This window comes from Eleutherodactylus coqui, chromosome 8 (assembly GCF_035609145.1).
Source record: "Eleutherodactylus coqui strain aEleCoq1 chromosome 8, aEleCoq1.hap1, whole genome shotgun sequence".
Classification (NCBI taxonomy): Eukaryota; Metazoa; Chordata; class Amphibia; order Anura; family Eleutherodactylidae; genus Eleutherodactylus; species Eleutherodactylus coqui.
This window is the reverse complement of record NC_089844.1, coordinates 118,334,543-118,359,211: the sequence shown is the minus strand read 5'-3', so window position 1 is coordinate 118,359,211 and position 24,669 is coordinate 118,334,543. Positions and strand designations below refer to the sequence as shown.

Sequence of the window (24,669 nt, the reverse complement as noted above, 5' to 3'; positions counted from 1 at the left end):
TGGTACTGGTCTCATCACATGAAATAGAGAAAATTTTGGGGTCCCCCAAATCTCCAGGGCTTTGTGCAACTGCAACCTCTGCACCCCCTAGGCAGTAGTTACTTCTTTAATAATATTTTGAAAGGAAGCTAAATGTGATGGGCAGTACATGAGAATGGCCGAAAGAGAGAGTAATCCCTTCAATGCAAGGTAGGAAGTAGATTTTAACACCCCCACATTTATCTCTTTGACACTGCAGAGTGCTCACTAGTGTTCTGGGAGGTCTGACACCACGCAGCCCCAATTTCCATCCCCTTAGCTCATTGTAATATGCAGCCCTGGCCATACACACAATGAATGTTTCTCCGGTTATAGTATAAGGTGGGATTCATTAATACAGAAGTGATAATGAAGTTATTTGTATCTTTTTGTTACATTCATGAAGCTACAAATTCAAGAGCCTGCAGCATTGTGTGGGTGGTGGGGATCCTCTAAGCCCTCTAGTGATGGAACAATGGAAAGCAAAAACAGGACTTGACATTTATGAAGGCTATGGTCAAACAGAGACGGTAAGCTCTAAACGGACAAACTTTATTAATTGCAACTAAGCACATTGGGATTTTAAATATCACTTATGGTCCAGATAAAGGTGGTATTACTCTACTTGCTCGGCCTTGGATTATAAGACTAACTTCTATCTTTTACTGCTTTGTCTGTCAGAACCCATTCCGAATAAGTTATTCAGATCAGTGCAGTATGACTGCAGTGCTATGACGCTCACATTGCTTGAACGTGAATTGCTGGTTAAATGTTATTATTTACAAGGTGGTAACAAATTCATGAAACATATGCAAGGAGCGCATATTGAACCATAGCTATAAGTCTTTCCAAAATGGCAAATTACTAAGCTGTCATACAATAAACAGAATCCCGTCCCAAACCACAGTGGATGGTTCTTAGCAATTAATTGGAACTTCCTGCTACAGCTTACACTTCTACAGCACTACATATTCGCCTGGTGGCAGCAGCATTTGGTACTATTTTTTATTTCCTTTGAGCAATCTAAACTGCATACCCCACTGAGTATACACACCAACTTTTATTGTATTCTGACCTATAGTTTTCTTGATAGAGAGCTCTGGACTCATATAGATCAATTATGTTCACCCTGTACCTGAGATAACGGCCAGATGGATCGTCATGAAGCATTATTTATTCCCCAGTACATGTTCAAGTGATCAGCACTTTAAACTTCAAGAGGGGAAAAACACAAAAAAGTATAAATGATAAGGTCTTCTGTTCCGGATCCTCTCTTCTTTACCATTCCCGACGGGAAGCCCATTGCTTGCATGTGGATATACAGTATGGTGTATAATAGAGCATCCGATTTAATGGTCTGCTTATTGAATAAACACTTAGTTCGTGTGGGGAAGTGTCCATGGATAGCCTCACGGTATCAAATACCAGAACAAATGCCCACTGCTAACTACAGCTGTTATTATTTAGGTATTGGTCTGTGGGAACTTTAAAGGAATGAAGATAAAACCAGGCTCCATGGGAAAGTCTCCTGGAGCCTACGACGTCCAGGTACTTCCATCTCTAGAAGTTGTATAAACACAGTATAAGTTTGGTTATTGTCATATCAATAAAAGTAAGACAATGATATCCTGAGAACTGTTCTTTTTTTCTGAAAAGCTTTAGGGTGGATTCAGACGACCGTATATCAGCTGTTTTCACACCAAGCCGATATACGGTGTCCGTGTCTGCAGGAAGGGGGGGGGGGGGGGGGGGGGAAGAATGGAAGAGCCAGGAGCAGGAGCTGAGCTCCCACCCCTTGCCACTATTTGCAATGGCCCTCCTATTGCAAATAGTGGCAACGGGCGGAGAGGGGACAGGAGCTCCGTTCCTGCTCCTGGCTTTTCCATCCTCCTCCTCCCCCATGCAGACAAGGACACCCTATATCGGCACGGCGGGAAAACCGAGCCAATATACGGTCATCTGAATCCACCCTTAAGCATAGATTTCTCATTGCTTATATAATTTATTTATGGTAAGATCCCCGGGGCGGGAAGCATGCTAGCCATGATGGTGAAATACTATTTTAGATGCAATCAAAACTAAATTCAATCTCTTTTTAAAATACACCAAACATCCACCAGTATGAAATGGGGGCAATGTTTCCGCACAATACCAACGCTGCATAATGTGCTGTGGTCAGCAACTAAATCAAGTATTGTGAGCACATCTACCCCGTGGTGCTCCCAAAGACTGGTGTAATCCTCGATGTTGATGCAGCTTATGCTGTAGTTGAAATCTCTTCATTATATGTTTATAACATGTATCGTACTTTATTGTTGTAGATAATTGATGCTGATGGCAACGTCTTACCCCCAGATCAGGAAGGGGATATTGCAATCCGTATAGCACCTCACAGGCCTTTTTATCTCTTCACTCAATACACGGTAATATGATTTATAAACAGGACTTGGCTATGTCTTTATTTGTAAATATTTTTTTTTATTTCATTGTTGCGATCCACTCAAAATTAATCAATTTTGAAAACAGTCTTGATATTTTTTTTTTTTTCTATTTTCTTCCATTGTGTGTTTACAGCAAATATGTAGACCTGTTTCCATGGTAACAGACTGCAAACAAAGCCTGTGTGGTCTACCGCTTCAGTTAAAAGGGAATGTGTCAGCTCGACCATGCTGTCCAAACTACAGGCATCATGTTATAGGGCTGGAGGAGCCGAGCAGATTAATATATAATTTTATGGAGAAAAATTCAGTATAACTTGTATTTTATTTATTTATATCACTGCTCATTCTGAACTGACAGTCCAATGGGCGGTCCTGTTAGTGAGTGACAGCTACCTTTTATATGTACAGTAATATACAGCTGTCAATCACTGTCAGAACCGCCCATTGGACTGTTCCGCTCAGAATGTGCAGAATGAATAAAATACAAGTTCTACTGAATCTTTCCCCATAAAACTATATATCAATCTACTCGGCGGCTCCTGCTCCATCACATGATGCCTGCAGTTTACGCTGACAGATTCCCTTTAAACTCCCATGTGTTCAGTTTTTTTGTTTACACAAAAAGTAAGAGACAGATGAAAGGGTGAGTGACTGCAGGATCAGACTACCCATGCTTTGTTTGCAGTCTCTTACTATAGACACACATAGGTCTGAATAAAAGCTGTGGGCACAAAGGAACAAGACTAGAGATGAGCGAACGTACTCGTTAAGGCCGATTTTGCAATCGAGCACCGTGATTTTCGAGTACTTCACTACTCGGGTGAAAAGTACTCGGGTGCGCCGGGGGGAGCCCTCTCCCCCCCTCCCCCCCCCCCCCCCCCCCCGGCGCACCCGAGTACTTTTCACCCGAGTAGTGAAGTACTCGAAAATCGCGGTGCTCGATTGCGAAATCGCTCTTACCGAGTACGTTTGCTCATCTCTAAACAAAACTATTTGCAAAATTGCTTTTTATTGCGTTGAAAAAAAAAATGAAGGTGCACCTACTCTAAAAGGTCCATTTAGACACAACGATGATTGCTCAAAAGTCGCTCGAAGCCATCTTTTGAGCGATAATCGTTGTGTCTAACTGCACTTAAACCATTGCTTATCGCTGTCTTTCAGCGTGCTGAAAGACAACGATGAGTCTTATTAGGGATTCACAGTGGAATATTATTGTTTCAGCTGTATCTCGCTCCCTGTTGACAAGCGGGGTATGAAGAACGCAGCTGTCCAGCTGCGTTCTCCATACTCCGCACGAAGCGTGCGGCTGTATGACAGACTGTTAAGTAAACGTCTATCAGCTGGAACCTACACCAACCTGTTTACAATTTACAGCACTCCATCCATTATATAATGTAATCATCTAACGTTTATAGATAATGGTAGAATAGAAAGTTTGTGAAAGAAGAAAAAAATGATCTCTTCTTCTTGCTATAACATCCGTTGACAATAGGGCGATCCAGAGAAAACAGCCTCAACCCGAAGAGGAGATTTCTACCTTACTGGAGACAGAGCCAAAAAAGATAAAGAGGGCTATTTCTGGTTTGTTGGAAGATCCGATGATGTTATTTCATCTTCTGGGTAAATATAATTTATTAAGCATACTGGACCTAATTTATCACCAGTCGCACTGATAAATCTGCGCTTTAGTTTTAAACAGCCAATCAGAGTTCAATTTTCATTTCTTATACTGCTCTGCAAAAACTAAAGCTGTGCTGTACTTACCTGCTATGGGCAATATTACTTAAATAAAAGTTCTGCTTGTGCAATTATTCTGGCAACCATATTGGAATCTGTATCCTATAGCTGTAACTCCAATAGGGCCACTAGAAGCATTTTCATATAGCTCCATAATATACCATGCAGGTTTAAAAGTCAGAGTCTCCTGGAGGTACACTATGGATCCATATAGTTCTACAAGTGGCACATTACAGATCGGCAAACTGGTCTTGTGCATGAGACCTTAAACGGTATGTTTTTTCCTTCCTCTGACCAGATATCGTATTGGACCATTTGAAATAGAGAATGCCTTGATGGAGCACCCGGCTGTAGTAGAATCTGCAGTGGTCGGCAGTCCTGATCCGGTCAGGGGAGAGGTAACCTTCACTTATCACTTGTCTATAGTACTGTAATTTTTTGGTTCCTTTGGTTATGCGTTTCACGGCATATAATAAAATCGCAAATAAATAAAATCGCTGATGAGTTTACCCAATTCAAAAGAATGGAGTTTCTATTTGTGCGTCTCGCAACACACAAGTCTCACGCAATTTTCTCAGCCATATGAAAATGGGCTTATTGAAAAAATGCCAATTAGCAAAAAGGGGCAACCACCCCAAACCCCCCACACCCAGAGGACATATCAAAGAAGCTCTCTTTGCTTGACCCAGGTAATATTATCATAGAATATATTATCATCATGCTGTGGTAACAAACTAAAACAGCACCTAATGCTATTAAACCACAATAACCAGTTAAATGGAATCGAGATAGAATAAAAGCACCAATAGTTGGAGCATAAAGTATAGAAATACGGACGTGGAGTGCGCACTAAGTTGTTATTTTAAAGAGGCACAAAACTAATGAATATATCGCTTAGGAACCAGGGAGATTTAGTGAACATAGTGTAGTCAGCTCCAGAAGGTGGGAGGCGCTCTGGGACCCTGCAAACCCTTTCAATGGCAAATGCAGCCAAGAACTGTGCATCCACTAGAAGGTCTCTCAACCATTTTTCCATAAGTTTAAAAGAATTCTGACCGTTGAACTTTCCAGCAGACCAAGGATGTGCAAGTTGTATATTCCCAGCATGTTTTCTAAATCATTGTCCTGCTGCACCCATGCCTCTGCGGCCTTTTCCCCCTCAGCCGGTAGTGGAGCTGTGACAAAGTGTGAAATACTGTCCTTCACAGTCCTAGTACAAGAAGCTCACATCAGTTTTTGACTTCTTGTATTTTTCCAGCGAGTGAGGTGGAACTTACTTGGATAGTCTCCAGTAACTGCCGTAACTAGCTGCAAGGTGGGCTACTGCTACTCAGGGGAAGCTTTAGTAGACTCATGAATTGGCGAGGATTACCCAGAAGCCACAGCGGACTCCCAAGCATGATCATTAAATGACTCTCTTGTAGACTCCTTTAAGTGATCCAAAAGTGAGGTCAAGGAGTTTCGAATTATTCTTGAGAGTCTTGTGATTCCCCCGCTTACAGGAAGATGTGGAAGTGGTGCACACATTCTGGGCCTTCAGATGCAGGTACTCAAGGAATGGCACAGACATCTTGGCAGAGACTGCCTTTACGACCAGTCTCTGATCCCAGATATTTCAGTCTATTAGGGCAGGCAATTTTACAGGCGAAACAGAGGGTATTGACTCAGGATAAGTAGGATCCCCAAGGAGCACAGGCTAGATGTGACCCTCCATGTTGGCTGACGGCCACACCACCCACTCCCAGCATTTTAGACTTCTTACAATTTATAGGTGTTAGGTTGGGTGAAGCATCTGGTCTGACATCTATTCTCACCATGTGACAGGTTGTCCTAGCAGAGATCAGGTGTCACACTCTGCAGGCATACAATATATTCAAATATATCATTTTGTTATATACCTGAAGTATTTGTTTCATATACAGGTGGTAAAAGCTTTTATTGTCCTGTCCCCTACATATATTGCACACGACCAAGAGACCCTGACAAAAGAAATACAAGAACATGTAAAGAAAGTGACAGCCCCTTACAAGTATCCAAGAAAGGTAGGTACCATCAAAACACAGCTGACTTTACACAAGAAGCTGCTTGAACTTGTACTAACTTTTTTTTTTCAATGTTAATAGATTGAATTTGTTCAGCAACTGCCAAAGACAATCAGCGGGAAGGTTCGGAGGAATGAGCTGAGAAATAAAGAATGGGGAAAAGCCTAAGGGCCAGCTACATCAGGCAAAACCTGCTATTACTAATACAGATAATATAGTCTTTTCCAAGAACTACGCTCGAGTAATGTGCCCTAGCGAGTATACTCACTCATCTCTATCAATAATCTATACCATGCGCAAATCTTGATCTGTGGGGCGTCCATCTTGTAATAGCAAAAAAAAGATGGTACCATATTAGCCGGTAGAGCAAAATGTGATTGTTCCCAGCAAGAGAAATCACGTAATCTTGTAGATTGTGTATTTTTGTAAGCCATTAAAAGCTACCCTATGTTATAGCGAGCTTTCGAACCCCTCAGGGGTTGAAAAGCTCACTATAAAATCATGTATTTTTGATACCTTTTAATGGCTATCATATCTACAAGATTTTGGTTTCTGTTACTGAGAACAATCACATCTTGTAATAGCGACATGACTATTATTCTATGACTCAAAGGAAAAATAAATATGCTTTTATTTGTGCATCATTAAAATGGCATTGCAGTTGCATTTCTCTAGCTGCACACAGGCAACATATTAAAAAAAATAAGAAAAAACAGTTCATTTCATCTGTGGAATAGTAAAATTTACATGTCACTTTACTAAAATCAGCTTTAAATAGTCCAATAAAACAGTCAGCAGGAATCTGCGAACTCATCATGTGATATCTAGGCACCTGTTACCTAAAGCAAACGATGAGGGTTCAACTTTCATAACTGCTTCGGACAGTTTGTAAATTCATTCTGCACTTGAGATATTGGCAGTACCAGCATGCCAACCCAACTAAAGGCTTGTCTCTGAACTTCAAAGATACTGCACAAACCATTGGGAGGACCACAAGGTGCCCAAAACTAATATAGCAATTAAGCTAGTGTTATACCTTCTATAATGATGTCGAATATGTAAACTGTTGTCCGCTTGCAAGAGACATGTTTACCAGTCCACAAGGCATCAAAGTCCTGATCTAGCGTTACTGCATAAATATAACTAATGCATACTATCCTCTTGTATGCCGTGTCATGCAATGTCTGTAGCATGATACCACATCAACAAACTGTCCAAATACCACATGGAAATCACCAACGGACCATGATTCTGGTAGTAATTTCTAAAATTAGGTTCTCATTGATGGTCTTAGCTTGAGAAATGGCTTTGAAGCAGCAGAAGACCCTGTAGAAATGAAACTTTTATTGGAAGTAGTACATATTCCACGGGTGGACAGAAAGGCATTTGGAGACTTCTCTTTCAGAAGCGAATCCTCCCATTTGAAGTAGTTACAACCTTTGTGGTTTTCATCATTTCTCTTTTGTACAGAGCAGCTATAGAAAACCCTGCCATGATTGGGTCCTAAATTAGAAACAGTGAGTTTCTTTGCTCTGCGCCCACACTGGCACATTGGAGCAGTAATACGGTCAGATTTTGAGGCCGCAAAGGTGCTGTTCAGGTTAACCGTAGAGTCTAAAACTTTATGTGAGAAGACCCGGGAGGTACTAGTAGTGACTGGTAAAGAGCGGTTACCTTGGTCTTCATGGATGGTAAAGGGAAGCTTCTTGCAAGGAGAGTAGACTCTTGTACTAGGACGTTTCCGTTTTGGAAAGTAATCTAACAATGTAGATGTCTTGCTCATTTGCCCGGTAGATGAAGCAGGGGCATTTGTCCTATTTCCCAGAGCACTGGGTAGTTTAAAAGCAGACCCATTGGATGCTGGTTTCTTTGTACCAATATTATAAATCGTGGTGTCCGGGCTCTTATAAACAACAGATTTGAGGTGCAGATTTGCAGCCCCAATACCGTTCATTGACTGGCAGTTATTCCTATTTTTCTGATCATTTTTAAGCATTAAGAAGCCGGTTGATGGTGAATCTACTAGTGACAGATCTGATCCCTCCAGATTTCCCCCCTGATATTGTTCTTGCTGAGAGTCCTCTACAAAAGCAGCCTCTTCCCAGTTAGCTAAAATATCCAAATCCGAGCTGGAATCCATATCCAGAGCAGAGACATCATTCACAGTCTGAACAGTAGTAGACATCAAGACGTGACCTCTGTCATGTGGAGAATAATCCAAGAGTGTAGAGGTAAAGGCTCCAATCTGTATTGAACCAAATGAAGTTCGCGTGGATAACCTGTATTTATTATCATTACCAAGTGTTGTAGAAAGCCCATTTATTAATGTCTGGTGCGCCTCAATTTCCTTCCGTTGATTGACACTGGCCATACTGTCATGGTTGTCACTGGTTTGTAGCTGCCCAGTTGCCAGATTGTTGGTTTTGTCATATTCTTTTCTGTCTTCTTTAACTGTAACTGAGGCTTCTTTGATATCACCTTGTCTGGATTTATGAACTTGAGCAGCCACTGGTGGCCTCGGTCTCACAGAAGAATTGGGGGGTACCTAGTTTTCACAAAGAAAGTCCAAAATGCTTCAAAAATGAAATCATTACCACACTAAGGCTCACGTTTATTATGCTTCTTCAAGTTTTGGCTCCAGACGTTATTGTTCTACTCGTCATGGTCAACTGAATGAAGAAAAAATGGAGACCTAAAAAACCAACTGACCTTATCTAAAGACTTAGTAGTTTTCATGAGACAACCATCACAGATCATTCTCCATGCAAGCCTTGCGGTATTCCGGGAATCATCCAAACCTGGAAGGAGAAGGAAACCATGAACATGGAGCTTACAATATATGAATAAGTTGTCATACGGTATACTTCTCTTATTCTAAAACTCCCACTTGCTTTTTATGTATACATAAACAACCATACCAGAGTGTTCCCGTCCTGAAAACTCAATTCCGACATCTTGTAAAGCTCCATTTAAGCCTTTTGGTTTGCGATTGTAGAAAAGCTGAAAAACAAGACATTATGGATAAGTCTTAGTTGACATCCACATGCCTCACCAGGTTATATCCCAGTCATATATCGTACTAAGACATATGGATGTGTGATGAGCAGATGATGTGATGTGTACTGATGTAATGAAAATCCATTAATTTTACATTACTGAGAGGTTTGCCTGCCTATGAATCTGAAGGACTCTAATGGCCAGTCAAGTATCATTATGTAGAAACCTCTAAATGATGCATTTGAGGAGAGTTGGATCCCTAAGAAACATTTCTGAGCAGACATTATAGGCGTTTTCTGGGACATAAAATGAAAAAGAGGGGGGTTAAAATGAAGTAAAATTGAATACGCCAACTATTCTGAAAAAAAGTTGCGATGTGATCAGTTGATGTAAGCATGAGTTTTTCTTTTAGATAGTTTTGATAAATCTGCCCCATAATTTTCACATTGTGAATATTAACCCTTTCCAATCCACTGTCTGACGTCTAAAGACATTATGATTTAAGGCTGTACAGCTCCGATGTTGGAAGACGTCCGTTGGGGTTCTGTTACTGTATATTGCCAGCCTCTCTGCTGTCGGAGCCCATCCAACGTGTCACCTCATGCAGTACTGGCTTTAGCCAGCAGATAGCGCCTTTGTATAACAGCAGAAAAAGAGTAAGCCCCTAAGAAAACCAGAATACAAATAGGATTGGAAAGGGTTAATCAAAGCTGTCCAAAATAAAGCAAAAGTCTATATATGCCTCTCAAACAACTTTGCAGGCCCTGCTGTCCATCCACCAAGTAGAGGCCAAAGGTAGTTCCCTGGCACAAGACTTGGATGTGGAACATCCCTGTGCCTGCTCAATCATGGTTTACGGTATTTACATACCTTGTATGTTAACCGGAGGTCAATCCAGGAGTTCAGGATGTCTGGCTTTCTCAGCTGTTTTCTTCTGCATTCATATAGTAAGCAAACCCCAAGATCCCAGTCTGCAACAAGCATGAGCAATGACTAACATGAGGTTTGTAATACAGGATATTATCCTTTCCCATGTTTTTAAAGTGTACATAGTTGCTGTGGCATTTGAGTCAAGCCCAATAATCATATTAGGACAACGAGTGTGTGTAACGGGGGAGGGGGGGGGGGAGAGAATCAGTCCTCTGATATCTGAGTCCCATGAATGTCCTTACCAGCAGTACAGCTACAGGTGGAGACTGTCCCATATATGTATTTTATGTGCTATTCCCATGATTCATTGGTGACACAGTGGCTTCTTTACTCCAAATCACTACTATTTGCTATATAATCAATTTTTACAAATGGGTGATCTGAACTGAATAGGCCAAAATTTGGTAGCCCCACTCTCTATTTTCCTCGTGATGCTACTAGAAATGTCCTCCAGTACTTCTTTACTCAGCAACTGAGAGAGTGCAGTTGGTCCTCCTTGAAACCTAAAGGCTCCAATGCAAGTGCTCCCTATATAGAAAAAGGTACATGTACGGTTTCCCCAACTTCAGCTCAAAGGGGAAGCATGTACAGAGACGACCGCTATGCCTCTCTGTCCTACGAAGCTTGGAAATGACCATGCACAAAGGATATCCACTAGATCCACCAATGTAATGAGCGCAGAGGAGGGAAGTGCCTGCTGCTAGGAGAAGACGACACTACGGATATATTAGGAAAATAATCTGCACAGTATTTTTAACTTATGCACAAAAAAACCCAAAAACATTTACTGTAAAACCAAAAACGGTACCTGACCAAGTCACAAATCCACACATCTTCTGCCCTGAGGATGTTGGAGTTGGAAGGACACCAGGAAAAAAGATTTGCCGCTCCTTCTGAAGTTTTTGAATCCATATGGAAAACTGTGATAAGCAGATCCTTAAAGGAACGCCGTCATCCACTTGTTGCTGATATAAACCAGACAAGACCCGTTATACAAACTGCACTAAGAAATATAATACGGGAAACTCTAGAAATGGGGAACTTACAAGAATATATATATTCCTCTCTTTGTTATGCATTGATTTTTAAAGACGTTAACACACGTACCTGCTGTATACCAGTCAACTCCGTGCAAAAGTCTGAGAGGATTGGGTGCTCTTGTGGCTGTACGTACGTGTGAAACTCCGACTCAATCTCCCCATTGGACGTGTTCAATAAAACTGCTGGAAACTCAACTAGAGAGGGGAACAAATAAGCACATATAACACAACCAATGACATCAGCTATTCAGCAGCTATAGAGTGGTAACATTTTGTCACAGATTCAACCAGGCATTATACAGGGGGGCCACGGAGAAGTAGCCCGTCTCCCAACAACACTACAACAGGAGGAACCGGCAAGTGGATTGTTTAAGCCACGTTACAACAGATGCTGGAAGTAGTCTCCATTCACCTCTATGCACGTCGCCGCTTGCAGCTCTTTAATGGTGATGCAGCGGATAGCATTTGTGAGATTTTTCTGGAGTTCATCCAAGGTAAGCAGATTATTGGAGCACAGTTTTTGCTTTACATTTTCCCAAAGATGGAAACCTCATGTGGACGAGTCCGGGCAATGTGTTCACAGTTTGCTCTTCCCTAAACAGATCATGAACCAGTGCCAGTAAGTTGCTGGAGGTGTGATATGTTGCCCAATCTTGTTGGAAAAAGCAGTACATTCTTTCTTCTGGTGTTTGAATAGTTTTACAACTAACTAGTCCAGATAAACTGTGGTATACACAGATAGTTTGAAGAAACTTGGGCCCACTATTCATGTTCCTGACACTGCGCACTAAATTACAATTTTCTGTTTCGCGAGTCAGGTAGATTTTCAGTGGACCAGTACCTTGTGTTCTGTGAATTCACATGATCCGATATATGAATACACACTTCGTCTATCATAAAGTACAGCAACGGGTCCAAAGGTCCTCTGGCAATCATAGTCAGCAACCTCATATGGCGAGTTACGTATTTAGCTTTACCAATATCCTTTATTTCCTGCACATGTTATTCAATATGGTTTCAGGTTCAGCAATTTCAGCACTCGATGAAACGTTGTTCGTAATGCATCAGCTTGCTGGGACAGTCTCCAAGTTGATTTTTGAAGGGCTATTTGCAATCCGCTGCTGAATGTTACGGGCAACTTTGGACATCCAGACTGGTTTGGCGCCATTTCTGAACCAGGCTCTCAATACAACATTTAGCAGGTGGTTTTGTCAGTGAAAGCCTTTTGAGTCTCCTTGGTTGATCCTTTTCACACAGTTTCCACAATAACTATTCGCTGTTGCAGGGAGATCATAAGGCAGATTTATGAAGGCTGTCTAAAAAAAAATTTCTTTGTTGCTCATAGTAACCAATCACAGCACAACTTTCATTTTTTATACTACTGAGGTAAAATGAAATGGCTATGGCATCCTCCAAAGAGTGCAGTGCGGAGTAGGCTACTTTTCTGTGGCCCACTCTGTAGCACTACATAGTCTCCGTTTCCCTCCATGTATGGGGTTTTTCCATATGCCACATTTATCCTGCACAGGATGGAGACCACAGGCGGTCCAACACCCAGCAATCAAGAAAACACTGGTCCCCAAGTCTCTTGTTTGAATAGACCATTAGTGCACCACTTCTTTTACTGGAGTGGTGCACGAATGTCTATGGAGATAATAGAGTGCAATGCTTGGTGACCTCAGTCCCAAATAAGTGGATGGAGCCATTATGCATGTGCAGTACAGCTCTACTTACACAGGGGACTTGGTGACTGCCGCTCTTGTGATTGTGGCTCCACGGATAGGTCATAAACGTAGTTTATGGGAAAACCTCTTTAGAAAATTGCAGTGTCTGACCGATGATAGCTTAGGAGGTCCGACAGTATAAAAGGCGTTTTCAGATTTCACAAAAACAAAAAAAGGTCAGAGGACCCCCAACAATCAGAATGTTACCATTTATCCTATAAATAGGTTATAAAAAACTATCTAGGTAAACCCTTCTAAAGTTGGAAAATCACTTTAAAGACCCTTTTACACTCACTGACAGTTGTTGCAGCGACTACATGAGCGCCGACGTCACTGCTAAGGTTATTAGCACTTGTGTGATAATTTCAAGCAGAAAGTCCTGCCCGGGGCTTGTGGGCTGCTTGTCTGCTTCTCGCTCTCCGCCAGGAGCTTTCACACAGCACGAGAAGCCAGCGATCCAGAGAGTGCTAACGAGGTTGTTTAAGTTGGCAAAAAAAGTCATCTTAAAACAACCGCTAACGACAAGTGAGAGATAGTTTCGCTTTCACACTTAACGATTATTGTTCACGAATTTTGAGCTATAATCGTTGTGTGTAAAAGGGCCTTAAGACAGAGGGTTGCCCAGCTGAGAAAACGCATTTATACTTGGGAGACAGAAAAATGATGGTGTGGAAATTTTGGCGCTCAGCTGTCAATGTTGCTAGCACTTCTGCTTCTCCATTTTTCCAGAGAGACTGAGGGCAGTGCATACGCTAACGGCAGCATGTCCTGATGATTATATGATTGATTAGACCCTACCGGCATACATGATGTGTGATGTCAAACATGATGACGGTGAGAGAGAAAATGCATGCAATTTTTTGCAACGATCATGTTTTTCTGGGCAAAAAAAAATTGAATTCTTAGAACTGTGGCTGCAGAAATCCCATTGCAGCGCTGCAGATTACAAACCATTGTTTTTTTCACTATTTAGTCAGGTGATGTAAATGTGGGACAAGTGCACAGACACTAGTATATAACCCTTAAAGGAGGAACTCTGTACCAGAACAGAATACTTACTGATTTCTTGACCGCAGTGCTTCTTATCTTTCCAGCATGTCGACTCAAAGTCAATGACTATCAAGAAGTCAAAAAATTGTTCTGCAAAGATTACAAAAGGCAAACAAGTAAACAACGCAATGAAAATATACAATATGGCTTTAAAATCTGTGAGAGGCGATGCTTACTAGATTTGGGGCTGCTGGAACTCTTTGTATTCAGAGACAACTTAGAGCTCCTCCGTATAAGACCCAGCTGCCTACGGCGAAGCAGAGATTTCATACCTTATTATTCTGGATATTGGGAAACCGTTCAAAGCAACAAAAGAACAGAAAATAAACTGTTTTTGGCTAAAAATAAATATAGGAGTTTATATCTTACTTTGCAAGCTGCTTTGTCGTCATTCTGACTGCGGGTTAATTATCGGTACTGAAAAGGGAAAAAACGTCTTTAAGGGGAAGTCCCACTATATTACATTCACTACATAGATGATAAAACAAATGAACAATGTTTGACATTTACTTGCTGTTAAAGGGAACCTGGGAGTTTTTTTGGCCCCTAAACTGTCAGCATGTCCTATCAGATGACAGACCTCGTACACGTTTTTTTAATACATGTATTTTCACGCAAAAAAAACATTTTTTGCAATTGGAATTAAAGAGTAGCTGCCCTTTTAACATATTATAGAGTCAAGTCAAATGTTTTGATTAGTGGGGGTCCGGGTTCTGAGGCCCCACTGATGGTTAGAATGAGGGGGCTCCAGCTCTCACACAAGCACTACTCTCCTTCAGCTGTCTTTGCTACTTGCTACTCCTTGTGGCAGCTAAAGACGGCCTCATAAAAGTCTATAGACATCTTCTATAGGCCCCTGTATGCTACATCTGATTAAGCCAAATCTCAGAGATCACTATTTAAAACGCCATGTGCTTCACTTAAAGGTCCGTACAATTATGGTGAGAACAAATTTAGGCCGCCTGCACACAAACGGAATCCGCAGTCGGCGTATGCACTGCGGATCCACAGAAAATACTCTCCATAGTATGTTATGGGAAATCGACTCTCCGGCACACTCGCAGAAACCAACTGGGGGGGAAAAAATTAAATAAATAAATCACAGCATTCTTCATTTTCGTCTGTTGTCTGCAGAGACAGCTTCCATTGAAGTCAATGGAAGCCGTCTGACTCGCAGCCCATCCACAATTAACATTGCGGACAGGTTGCAGATTCACATCATTGCCTAGTGAGGGAAAAATAAATATTAAAAAAAAATCTGGACTGAGCGTGTCTGATGGCGGCTCGCCGTGACCATTAGCAGTAAAGAAGAAAAGTGAAAAAGACAGCAACGTGCGGACGCAGGCCGGGCACAGTGTTGGATTCCACATGTGGAGTGCGACTCATTCGTGTGCAGGTGACCTTAAAGGGGTTGTCCTGCGCCAAAACGTTTTTTTTTTTGTTTTTTTTTAACCCCTCTCCCCCCCGTTCGGCGCGAGACAACCCCGATGCAGGGGTTAAAAAAACAAACCGCTCAGCGCTTACCTGAATCCCGGCGGTCCGGCGTCTTCATACTTACCTGCTGAAGATGGCCGCCGGGGTCTGCTCCCTCCGTGGACCGCAGCTCTTCTGTGCGGTCCATTGCCGATTCCAGCCTCCTGATTGGCTGGAATCGGCACGTGACGGGGCGGAGCTACACGGAGCCGGCATTCTGCACGAGCGGCTCCATTGAAGAGAGCAGAAGACCCGGACTGCGCAAGCGCGGCTAATTTGGCCATCGGAGGGCGAAAATTAGTCGGCTCCATGGGAACGAGGACGCCAGCAACGGAGCAGGTAAGTATAAAACTTTTTATAACTTCTGTATGGCTCATAATTAATGCACAATGTACATTACAAAGTGCATTAATATGGCCAAACAGAAGTGTATAGACCCACTTGCTGCCGCGGGACAACCCCTTTAAAGAGATTTAAAAAAAAGAAGAAGAAGACTTTGTCACTTTGTAAAGCCAGCAAGGCTGCATTGTTCTACAGGCGGGGTCCCCTGAGGCCGGGTTCACATCTGCGTTGGAACCTCTGACTCAAAATACCGAAAGAAAAAGCGCTGCATGCAAAAGCCAGGTAGCTGGCAGAAAGCAGACAGAACCTGGTATAGTCAATGGGGCCTGCAGATGCCATAAGGCTCTGTCCAGAGATGGAAGTAGGAAAGCGGGCCCCCGAGCGTAGATGTGAAACCACCCTGACTATATTGCCATTTACTTTTTTTGTTAAATACTCCCTTCCCTTTGCCCATATGGGCTATTCTACGATTCAGCCCCCAGTGCTCTCCATGGGTGAAGACGGAGCCGGGAGCAGTCTGAGGACTTGTTTTTTTTTTTGTGGACAAGCAGGAGGTTTTAATGGTACCATTTAGGGGGGCATATGAGTTTTTGCTAATTTTTGATTAATTTTTTGGGTGGGACATATGCTGTCCTAAATACCCCATCATTCGGGTATTGTTCATTTATGGCATTCACTGTGCAGGATAAATAATGTGATATTTTAATCGTTTGAACTTTCACACATCAATTATGTTTATTTTTACTGTTTGGATTTTTTGTGGGAAATGAGGTTTTCCTTCCAATACATTTTTTATTGAAATACAATAAACGGTATAGATTCGCATTAGGCATATATGTAGGTAACTTATCCTTATACAACATTCGACGTTGGACTCATTCTTCTCTTGTACTTTTTTTTTTTCATAAAGTTTGAGCTTTAGATAAATTCGGGGAAGGTACAGGTAAAGACGGGAAAACGGGTTTTTGAATGAATAATATTTATTTTCAAAAATGTTAAGCTCTCTTTTTCCTTTTTTTTGGTCCTATTGGGGGACTTGACCCTGCGATGGTTTGTACTATAAAAGGTGTCAAACTCAAGGCCTGCAGGCGATTTTATGTGGCCCTAGATAAGGTATGAACGCAGAAGGACTGGCTCTCCATTTTTCCCGGAGGACGCAGCCAGCGCTTGGCAGTGCCAACATAAGGAGAGGATGCCATGTTAGATTCTGAGTGGGTGACAGCCATACCCGGCCCCCTAGCCACCAACCAAGGTAGGAAGCTCGGTGCTAAAGAGGTGGAAGGGGAGAAACCCAATGACAGATCTCCGCAGCCGTGTTAGTGAGTAGCTACAATTAGCGCTCATTCACACCGGCGGATGTTTTGATCTGTGAAAAACAGCATTTAGTGAATTTGTGTGTATTTGGACTTTCTTACATTTCTATTCACTGTTTTTCACGTGTGCAAAAAAAACCCCCAAAACTTAAAGGTGCGATAGATCTCTGACTCCATGTGTAGATATGCATTCCATGCACATATATCATACATGCTCACCGCATTCCATGCACATATATCATACATGCTCACTGCATATTTACAAGATCCCATTGACGGTAATGCACTTTAATGGCGGCTGCAGTGCGGATCACAACAGGAGCGGCTGCAATTATTATAGCATGTGCATTGAATACACATGAACAATGCAAATCAATGGGGGTTGAGGTGCCCGTATTACGTGCGCAAGACAGAGCGCAGACTCACCCCCGTAAGTAAGCCCTTATAAACGGCCCTTTAAAGGCCACCATAATGCTGCTGTGGCCCCTGCTGTATAATCTCCTCCTTACTCTGTAACGTTCGCCTATTACATCGGCAGGCGATAGACTGAAGTAACTATGTGGCCGTGAGTGCAGCACAGCACCGGGCTCTACACCATCACCCCATCACTCACCCCCGGCTTCTCCCGCAGCCGCCGCAGTCATTTTTCAAATTCCCCACTGCAAATAGCATTTCCGTTACGTCATTACTACGCGACGATTCGATCATCGACTGCTCCGGTCTGTCCACATGCCCAGGCTGTATAATCGATGCCTGATGTAATGATTGCTCACGTGTGTTCTGGTGCTGCTGCGCTTCCTGTAAGTATGCCGTTGATATCGCGGGGGGGTTACTGGGAAATAACAGTAAGACAATAACCGGTTATTTTCTAAAGATGGAGTAAACGACAACTGCTGTGTCTGCTATAAACTGCAATTAGCCTTTCTTGGGGATCCATGTTGGGGATATTACTAGAAAGCAGAAGTTACTTGATCACAGTCCGCACTGTGAAGTATCTGAGCCCTCACCTATTACTAGAATGTTCCTTGCAACATGGCTGCGGTGAGGAGCGTTTGCAGCGGCGGTCGACCAAACTCTATAGGACCAGCTGAGCACCGAGCCTGCTGACCTAGCCATCTGTGGGTACATGTACTACCCGTACTATTAAAGGGGTATTCCAGGCGTTTACTAGTAATGACTTATCCTCAGGACAGGTTATCAATGGTTGACAGGGATCCGTTGCTGAAGATCCTCGTCGATCAGCTGATCCTCCAGCGTGTTGTCAGTGGAGCGCAGCCAGATATCCGTATCGGTGGTCGGAACCAGAAGAGTAAGAAGAAGGTGTCGTTGCCATTAGCGATGGCGTCTATTATACTTCTTCTGACCACCGATGTGGATATCTGGCTGTGCTGCACTGACAACACGCTGGAGGATCAGCTTGTGGTAGTTGGGATTTGGATGAGAAAGAGAACACAAGTAAGATGGTGGGTGTTGTAAAAAGGAGGGCAGAAGTATGCCTATTTTAGGGCAGGAGATGAGACAGCAGTTGTAGGGTTAAAAAGTTAATCCACCTGTGTAATACTGTAGTGAAATGTAACACGTTTGTTTTTAGATAATGAAGGAATGTCTTTGTGTGGATTGTGTAAGAGAGTATGTTGCCTTTTGTCCTCGGTTCAGTCTTGGGAAACGATTCCACTGAACACATGTATATCGATACAATTAAAGAAGCAATGTTTCCTAAAAATCTGCCTTGGTGTCTTTAAATCCCACTACAAGCTGATCGATGAGGATCTTGAGTGGCGGACCCCCAGCCGATCACCTATTGATGACCTATCCTGACGATCGGTCCTCATTAGTAAGGTCTCGGACAATGTGTTTACGGTTGGATTTACATGACTGTAATTTTATGACACTGACACATCCACATGCGCTACATGCAGATTATGATGAGGACTTTCGTGGAATTACTGCAGGTTCCGCTACTTGCATTGCAAAGAGTGAAATCCGTAGCAATTCTGAAGCGCAGATTCTGTTGGCGCTGGTGATAAAAACAATGCATTTTTCCAGAATTGTTTAATTTTTCTATTGGCTTTACACAGCTGTAGGCTGAAATGAGTGAGACCAAGTCTATGAATCAATGCAAAAGACCGCTCCACAATGAAGAAGAAACGGGCTCCAAGAAGAGAAGGGATGAAGCAGTCGATGGTTTAGACCTACAGCAGTCCAAGGTGACATTTATTTGCAGTAGTATTTATGAGTATAATAAATTGTGTGATCTCTTTCATCAAAGTTTTAGAAATAAAGATTTTAAAAATGACCATCAACCGAGCAGAACGAGCTGCTTACCTTCACCACTGCGTCCACATTCACCTGCAATGGCTCCTGTTGCAAGGAGGCTAATATACTAGACCGTTGTGAAGTGGGCGATCTCCACCGCCCAGTGTCGATCAAACATCAGCTGTTGACACCAGACAGTGCAGACCACCCACATGGTGATTGACTAGTATCTGGCGCCGTAAATAATTCGAGCCATAGTGGGTGAATGGGAGGCTACTAGTAATATAAAACCACTGGAGGAATCGGCGGAGACATAGCTGTAAAGGTATGCAGCCCATCATGCTTGTAAGTGGATATGACAGGTTCTGTTTAAAGGTCCCATACACATTAGAGAAAAGCTGTGTAAACTGTCTGTTTTCATCAGGACTGGATGAATATTGTATGCGTATGGGGGCATCCCAACTTTCCCCCATCAGACAGTGTTGCAGACAGCTTTTGAAGATTGTCCATTCAGTGTAAAGCCCCATTTACACGCAAAGATGATCGCTCAAAATTCATTCAAAAGATAGGGAGAATGACAGTTTGAGCGATAATTTACATAAGCTACTAATGGGCACTAATGCCTATTGGAAGCTTATTAGCTTTATTTGCATTTAAATGAGCCTCCCTTCACTGTATGCAGATAACAGCAGGTGGTCTGTTTTCTGCATACAGCCCCTTTGTTCTGTTGTGGGACTGCAGCTGAAAACAAAGTTATCAGCGCTCCGGTGGAGAATCGCAGCATGTGGTCCCTGCTATCAGCTGCCCGGTTGAAGCATGTATTTTAAATTCTACATAAAATCATCATTCGGCTGAAAAGCTAACGATGGTAGCATTTACACGCAACAATTATCGCTCAAAAGCCATAGTTTGAGCAGATTTTGAACGACAATTGTCCCATGTAAATGGGGCTTAACTCATGTCTATTAGCTGGAATGGCTCTCGCTCTGAAGGAAGGTTTCCTATTGACTCAATATCAAAGGTCAAGCGTGTGGAGGAAGGTTGGTCAAGACTTTGCAGCTAAATCTGGAGTCCATGCCTTATTCACAGTACGGCCTCTATGTACTTATCTGGTTGGAATTCCCTTTTGTAGCCTCTGGTAAGATTTGTCAAAAAATACCTGCTGAAATGGCACAGCATACTTTATTTCATCTGAGAAAATGCCAGACAGCCTAAAAGAAGCTGATCCATCCGGCGCTGTTCAGTTCCATCATAGGGTGGATGTGTTCACTGCAGGGTTTCCATTTTTCTCCACCTATGACAGAACAGAAACCTGAACGCAGATGTGTACATAGCCTTACTATGCTACCTTTGTTATATTTTAATGTAGTTTGTTATTTGTATAGGATGACGTGTATAAAAAAAAAAAAAGTAGATTCTGAGTCTATAAAGTGTTTTCAGTTATTGTTTTTTTTGCTGCATTTTTCATATGTAGATTCTTGTGTTTCTTTCCAGAAAGTGCCCAGATTATCCCCCGCATTATTCTGCAATAACTGCGAAATTGAACATCTGCAGTTGCAGCAACTCCTGAAGTATGCGGTTATTGGGAAAAAGGGCAATGCCACACAAGCGAGGTGCGTTAATCTTGGTCTTTTATGTTTGACACTTTAAGGCCTCATGTCCACGGGGAAAACCAGATCCGCTGCAGATTCTCCATGTAGAATCTGCAGCGGGTCCCTCCTGCCCCGCGGACATGAGCGCTGAAAAGAAGAATTTAAAAGTATTTACCATCCGGCGCGGGCGGAGAAGATCAGCTGTTCCTCACGGCCGGATCTTCATTTTCGGCCGGCGGATGAATTCCTGACGCCGGCGGCACGTCGCCGGCACGTCGCCGACGTGCCGCGCGCATGCGCCGGGCACATCCGCCGAGCCGAAGCAAGGAAGATGCGGCCGTGAGGAACAGCTGACCTTCCCCGCCCGCGCCGGATGGTAAATACTTTAAATTCCTATTTTAGGTCTCCCGCGGATCCGGACGGCTTCCATAGGCTTCAATAGAAGCCCGCGGGAGCCGTCCCCGCGGGAGACCCGCACGAAAATGGAGCATGGTCCGGATTTTTCCATGCTCCATTTTTTTTTAAATCCCTTTTATTGACGATCCGCGGGTATTTATCTACCCGCGGGTGGTCAATGCATCCCTATGGGATGCGGATCCGCATGCGGGAGATCCGCTGCGGATCTTAAATCATATTTTGCCCGTGGACATGAGCCCTAAGGGGAAATCCAGTGAAAAGTATTTTCTGGGATTTCACATGGGAAATGTTCCCCAAGTTTGTGTCACAGGGAGACAGAATGACAAAGTATGCACAAAGTAAGTGATCACGAAACAGTGAAAGTGATGCTCCGCCTTCTATTATCATGCCTTGTTTAGGTTCAAATTAGCTCTCCTCAAGACGGATGAAAACCGCCTCTAGTGCCACCTATAAGTAGCTTCTGTAAATTGGGGTCCGACCCTTTAATGGGATTTTCTGATGTATAACCTCATTGATGCTGGGAAGGGAGCGGGGGAGAATAGGTATATAAAAAAAAAAACAATACTAGCCCCTCCATGTCCATGCTGTTTCCCCCCTGCTGCTCTGATACTGCAGTGGTTTCTTAATACTTTGTTGCAGTCATGTGGTTGTTTACCCACATGACTGTTGCAGCCAGTAGGAGGCCCAACACAGACATCCATGACGTTCTGTTAAAGAGGCCCAGAGCTTCTACAGTAGAACATTAGAGTTCCGCATGACATGTTTTTGGGACATCATTGGGCCAGAACACCCAGTGATGTCAGATGCTGTGATGCCAGAGCATCACAATGGCACTTTGGCACCACAGAAAGTGTACTAAACATTCTCCAGGGCAGGGAGGAGGCCCAAAAATAAAATTGTAAAAATTGCTTGGATAATCCCTTTTAAGAAGTGTATCTACAGACAGTATCACATAATTTTTCAGAATAAGCAGCCATATGTGTGCATGATAAGTAACACTATTTCTGGTAATTATATAAATTCTATAACATTCTAATTGTCATGCCCCTTCATTTATCACCAATTTTCCATAGACTTCTATGGGCAGCATGAGACAGCAGCAAGTATCTTGCAAAACTCAATAATTGTTCAGTGTAAACACGGCCAACAATTGAACGACAAACAATAGTTTGCTTGCTTACGGTTCATTGTTCATTTTATGCAGGTATAAAAGCGTGACAATAATCAACCCATGTAAACAGACAGTGGTTCATCTATACCATAAAGAATCTGTATGCTTCCATTACCGCCCGTATTGCATCTTCTATTCAAGCTAGAGGTGGTATAACAGGGTACTAGAGCCTTCATGTCCACCCGTACCACATCCTGTATCCAAGCTAGAGCCGGTGTACCAGGATGCTTGAGCCTCCATGCCCACCCGTATCACATCTTGTATCCAAGCTAGAGGTAGCCCAACAGGGTACTAAAGCCCCCATGCTAGTCCGTATCACATCTTGTATCCAAGCTAGAGGCAGTACAGCAGGGTACTAGAGCCTCCATGTCCGCCTGTATCACATCTGGTATCCAAGCTAAAAGTGGCCTAACGTGGTACTACAGCCTCCATGCCCACCCGTATAACATCTTGTATCCAAGCTAGAGACGGTACAACAGGGTATTAGAGCCTCCATGCCTGCCTGTATCACATCTTGTATCCAAGCTAGAGGTGGTACCATAGGGTACTAGAGCTTCCATACCTCCCTGTATCGAATCTTATATCCAAGCTAGAGGCGGTATAACAGGATACTAGAGCCTCCATGCCTGCCTCTATCACATCTTTTATCCAAGCTGGAGGCGGTATAACAGGATACTAGAGCCTCCATGCCTGCCTGTATAACATCTTTTATCCAAGCTGGAGGCGGTATAACAGGGTACTAGAGTCTCTATGCCTGCCTGTATCACATCTTGTATCCAAGCTAGAGGCTTTGTAACAGGGTACTAGAGCCTCCATGCCCGCCTGTATCACATCTTGTATCCAAGCTAGAGGCTTTGTAACAGGGTACTAGAGCCTCCATGCCGCTCGTATCACATCTTGTATTTAAACTAGAGGCAGTACAACAGGGTACTAGAGCCTCCATCTCCACCAGTATCACATCTGGTATCCAAGCTAAAGGGGGCCCAACAGGGTACTAGAGCCTCCATGCCTCCCGTATCACATCTTGTATCCAAGCTAGAGGCGGTATAACAGGGTACTAGAGCCTCCATGCCTGCCTGTATCACATCTTGTATCTAAGCTAGAGGCGGTATAACAGGATACTAGAGCCTCCATGCCTGCCTGTATCACATCTTGTATCTAAGCTAGAGGCGGTATAACAGGGTAGTAGAGCCTCCATGCCCGTCCATATCACATCTTGTATCTAAGCTAGAGGCGGTATAACAGGGTACTAGAGCCCCCTTTCAAGTGTTCAGTTTTCTGCAATAAATTCTCTTCTTGCTCTGATATTGTAATCACTTATTTATATCTACGTTACATTCACACAGAGAAAGTTTCATTCCATTCCGACAACTCCTAGGAAAGGGATTTTTTTGTGAGAATCAGTGTATAATGAACATTATAATTGTCATGTCCTCTGACGAGCAGGAGGGGGTGCGCACCTTTACAGATTACTAGTGGCTTTTGTTCTATACTTCCCCGTTTGGCCGCACCATTTTACATTATATATGGCGCCTGGCACTAGCACTCTGTTCTCAAGTACTTCTTGTCAAGGGATGACCTCACATTTGATTGATTTTGGGTAATGGAGATAGTACACACAACAGAATGCTAGGGCCGGGCTTGTGTAATGGGTACTGAGTGGGTGTAGAAGAAGAAGAAAAATGGTGTTGGTATCAGCAAGGGTATTGCTGTAAAGGTATGCAGCTCACACCACCGATCACAAAATATGACAAGACCTCTTTAATGAAAGGGAATGGTAAATCACTTTAACCTACTTTGCTGTGTTTACTTTGTAGCTGGTGTAGCATTCACCATCAGAAGCATCTTCGAGGTGTGGTGGTGGTTGTGCTGCCGGATCTCGCTCAGCATCACTTCTACCAGTTTTATTTGCACTTCCATTCTCTCAGGAGGCTGTTCAGACATGTAAGTATAGAAATAAAAGTTGGAGAGTGGCATCCAGAACTATGATTGTAGATTTCAAAGGGCCTTAGACTTATAGACCATGGCTAAACTACCAACATCAGCACTAAAAGTACAGGTAAATGGCTCGGTAGCAGAACAGGGCATATATTGGGTAGAACAGAAGTATGGTGCAATGTATGTAC

At 43.0% G+C, this 24,669-nt stretch overlaps 3 protein-coding genes across 6 annotated transcripts in view; 2 read left to right on the top strand and 1 right to left on the bottom strand.

Annotated features, from left to right (window-relative positions):
- LOC136576752 (acyl-coenzyme A synthetase ACSM3, mitochondrial-like) overlaps nt 1–6,890 on the top strand; it is a 43,627-nt gene extending 36,737 nt beyond the window's left edge. For both annotated transcript variants that reach the window (XM_066576301.1, XM_066576302.1), the window contains exons 8-14: nt 425–548; nt 1,486–1,566; nt 2,340–2,441; nt 3,952–4,079; nt 4,495–4,594; nt 6,119–6,238; nt 6,320–6,890. In XM_066576301.1, the coding sequence (XP_066432398.1) occupies nt 425–548; nt 1,486–1,566; nt 2,340–2,441; nt 3,952–4,079; nt 4,495–4,594; nt 6,119–6,238; nt 6,320–6,406 (742 nt within the window). In that variant the 3' untranslated portion in view covers nt 6,407–6,890. The remainder of the gene's footprint in view (nt 1–424; nt 549–1,485; nt 1,567–2,339; nt 2,442–3,951; nt 4,080–4,494; nt 4,595–6,118; nt 6,239–6,319) is intronic.
- A 294-nt stretch (nt 6,891–7,184) lies between these two features.
- On the bottom strand, nt 7,185–24,448 carry ERI2 (ERI1 exoribonuclease family member 2). Of its 2 annotated transcripts, none has more exons than XM_066576300.1 (10): nt 24,340–24,448; nt 14,349–14,396; nt 14,156–14,226; nt 13,989–14,069; nt 11,273–11,400; nt 10,974–11,130; nt 10,106–10,206; nt 9,157–9,238; nt 8,948–9,036; nt 7,185–8,783 (listed from the first exon to the last, which is right to left on the bottom strand). In XM_066576300.1, exons 2-10 carry the CDS (start codon nt 14,369–14,371, stop codon nt 7,509–7,511), a joined length of 2,007 nt encoding a protein of 668 aa, XP_066432397.1. In that variant the 5' UTR covers nt 14,372–14,396; nt 24,340–24,448; the 3' UTR covers nt 7,185–7,508. The 2 variants fall into 2 exon arrangements, with proteins under 2 accessions (XP_066432397.1, XP_066432396.1); XM_066576299.1 differs by lacking the exon at nt 24,340–24,448 and adding an exon at nt 17,721–17,805.
- The window catches only part of REXO5 (RNA exonuclease 5), a 36,994-nt gene continuing 29,984 nt past the window's right edge, over nt 17,660–24,669 (top strand). For both annotated transcript variants that reach the window (XM_066576298.1, XM_066576297.1), the window contains exons 1-4: nt 17,660–17,907; nt 19,186–19,314; nt 20,858–20,976; nt 24,361–24,487. In XM_066576298.1, coding sequence (XP_066432395.1) covers nt 19,198–19,314; nt 20,858–20,976; nt 24,361–24,487 — 363 coding nt within the window. In that variant the 5' untranslated portion in view covers nt 17,660–17,907; nt 19,186–19,197. The remainder of the gene's footprint in view (nt 17,908–19,185; nt 19,315–20,857; nt 20,977–24,360; nt 24,488–24,669) is intronic.